Source organism: Coffea eugenioides, chromosome 7 (genome assembly GCF_003713205.1).
Source record: "Coffea eugenioides isolate CCC68of chromosome 7, Ceug_1.0, whole genome shotgun sequence".
Lineage (NCBI taxonomy): Eukaryota > Viridiplantae > Streptophyta > Magnoliopsida > Gentianales > Rubiaceae > Coffea > Coffea eugenioides.
The window spans coordinates 13523462-13526390 of NC_040041.1; the positions used below are offsets into that span (position 1 = coordinate 13523462).

Consider the following 2929-nt stretch of genomic DNA (forward strand, 5'->3'; position numbering starts at 1 on the left):
ATGGCGAACTGGAAAGAAAGATGCTGCTATGGAGAGGTGTTTCCTTTCACGGCAATGGTTACGGTCGAGTGTGTCAGTGTTGGCTTGAGCACCATCTTCAAAGCAGCCACCTTGAAGGGTTTGAATTATCGTGTCTTCATGTTATATTCCAATGGGCTTTCAGCTCTTATCCTCCTCCCCCTTTGCTTCTTCTTCCACAGGTAATCTCAATCACAAGCCTTCTTGATTTCCCTCTTCCTGTATATTTAAACTTATTCATTTTTTTTTCATTTGCAAATCTTGACAGGAAATCTCGGCTTCCTCCGTTGTCTTTTGGTCTCCTTGCTAGATTTTTCTTCCTCGGGATTCTCGGGTATATACAGATACACACACATGTATGTCAAGCTCTCTGATATGAATCATGATTATATTCTTTTACCTTGGAATCAATATTGTTTCAGCTTTCTAGGTCAATTTCTTGGAAGCAAAGGAATCGAGTACAGTACTCCAACACTGGCTTCTGCCATGTCCAACCTTACCCCAGCTTGCACTTTTATCCTGGCAGTGCTCCTAAGGTCCTTTTTTATTTTTTATTTTTTTTTTTGGCTTAACTATTGTCAACACTCATCATGCCTGCTTTGGAGCAAGCAGGACATAAAAACTGATTTCCGACATTAAAGTCCTAAATGATTTAATCCGCCGTTATAGATTTTTCTAACTAGTGCCATACAGCTAATTACCATTTGAAACACATGCTCAACTTATTAATTCTCCTCACTTCAATTCTCTAACGAAGACTAAATTTGAGGTGACACCTAACGAGTGCTCGTTGAATAACATGATATGGTTTAGTACTCAACTCAAGGCTTCAATGTCTCTCTCTTTTTTTTTCCTTTCTTTTGGTTTTACAAATTATAGATGAACTAGACCAATAGTGCATGTCATGAACAGGATGGAAAAGCTAAAAGTCAAAAGCTTGAGCAGCCAAGTTAAGGTAATGGGGAGTGTAATAACGATTGCAGGAGCCCTAGTGGTGGTTCTGTACAAAGGCCCTGTTCAGATGAGGAGCCCTACATCTTCAGCTTCTGTTTTTGCACAACAGCCAGCACTGGTCAATGTCACCACTGGGGCTGAGCAATCGGATTGGATCAAAGGTGGTGCGCTTCTCGCTGCCGACTATGTGATAGCCTCCGTTTGGTATATCTATCAGGTAAAGGATTGTAGAAAACTACGAATGGTGTCTGAATTTGCCGTTAGATCAAATTTCGACAATGGTTTGGAGAAACCGAGTTGAAAAAAATAAGAGAAAGGAAAAAAAGGTTTTATAGGATTCAAGCAACTGCGATCTCAAGCTGAGCCATCTTTAGGGCCGTGTCAAAATTTGTCTTTTAAAACTTTGAAATTTATTAATTTTGTTCAACAATTGCACCCCCTTGAATTTCTGAAACTTCTTTTTTCCTTCACCATTGCCCCCGTAAATTCTTGAAGCCTTTGCAATTGCCCCCTACTTTTAAAAGGTGGTATATTAGAACGACAAGAAAAAAAAATATTACCTGAAACAAACTGAGAAGTCCTCAAGACTCAATTTAATTGATAGGGACGTTAGCCAAGTAACCACCAGATAGCTCATTTCACTTTCAAACACTTGCATTTTTTCCTTCCTCTTGTAAGAGTTGGAGTCTCTCATTAGACCAAAAAAATAAAATGAAATAAAAATACTAATTTTCAAGACTTTTCCTGCATAAGAATGAATATATAGGCTTCATTTGGAAACTCATTGGCTAGTACTGCATTATATATTGTTGAAAACACTTAGTTGTATGGTTGCTACGATACTGTTAATATCCTAAAACTCTTTACCATATTGTAAAAATGGATGTAACTGCCATGCTGTTTTTTATTAGACCTATATATTATATTTGGAATTATTGCCTTAGTTTTGTGCTTACTCTTCCTAACTTTGGGATCTTCACTCCACTATTTTCAGACCAAGGCTATCGTGGATTACCCGGCAGAACTAGTTGTGGTTTTCTTCTACAACCTATCATGTGCGATCCTAGCAATACCGGTTTGTTTAATCGGGGTACCAAATTCAAGTGCATGGAATATACTGAAACCTGACGTGCGGTTGTACTCAGTGGTGTATGCAGTAAGCACGTACACCTAATTTATTTCACTAGAATTCCAGACTAGAATATAAGCAGCTTGCTAATCAAATTCACAATCAACTGTCCATATAGCTAGTTAGAATGCAATTCAAATATAGTTGATTCACTCAATAATTTTTATTTTTCTAGGGTGTAATGGGATCAGGCTTCGGAATTCTTGTTCAGACCCGGTGCTTACATGTAAAGGGACCTGTATATGTAGCTTTATTTAGGCCGTTATCGATAGCCATTGCTGCAGTGATGGGATTCATTTTTCTTGGCGATAACTTCTACATTGGAAGGTACGTATCTGTTGAATACGATCAAGAAAAACATATTACTTACTTATGCACTCAGTGTAAGTATGCATGGAATTTGTTACGATTATACGGTTACTGTACTTAAAATATTATTTGATGTATACTAATATGGCCTTGTTCATTTGTACTAACTCAACGTATGAGATCAACAAGGTATTTAAGTGTACATTAAATCTTAAATAAATATATCCAGCGAATACAGTCATATATACAAAATCCCATCTCCACCTATACATACATACTTATCATATGTTTAAGGTTTCATATCAACTATTTTGGAATAATATTTACTCAAATTGCAGCTTGGTCGGATCCTTGATCATATCTTTTGGGTTTTACATGTTGATATGGGCAAAAGCTCAAGAAGTGAATGGAGAGAGATCACCTGAAGGTAAGTTTGTGGCATCCTCAAGCGCAAATGCTCCATTATTAGAGCAGTACGATGATTCAAGAAATGAAGGACGTGAGCCCTTAACTGCTTGA

General features: G+C 37.5%; 1 protein-coding gene across 1 annotated transcript; it reads left to right on the forward strand.

Annotated features, from left to right (window-relative positions):
- LOC113776962 (WAT1-related protein At5g40240-like) lies at window positions 1-2929 on the forward strand. The gene is made up of 7 exons (XM_027322012.1): window positions 1-200; window positions 287-352; window positions 441-554; window positions 931-1189; window positions 1967-2128; window positions 2277-2428; window positions 2749-2929. Exons 1-7 carry the CDS (start codon window positions 1-3, stop codon window positions 2927-2929), a joined length of 1134 nt encoding a protein of 377 aa, XP_027177813.1.

Excerpts from the sequence above, each read along its gene's own strand:
- LOC113776962 (XM_027322012.1), top strand. The coding sequence starts at position 1 with ATGGCGAACTGGAAAGAAAGATGCTGCTATGGAGAGGTGTTTCCTTTC. Across the intron at positions 353-440 it reads TTCTTCCTCGGGATTCTCGG|CTTTCTAGGTCAATTTCTTG; the intron begins GTATATACAGAT and ends ATATTGTTTCAG. Across the intron at positions 555-930 it reads ATCCTGGCAGTGCTCCTAAG|GATGGAAAAGCTAAAAGTCA; the intron begins GTCCTTTTTTAT and ends TGTCATGAACAG.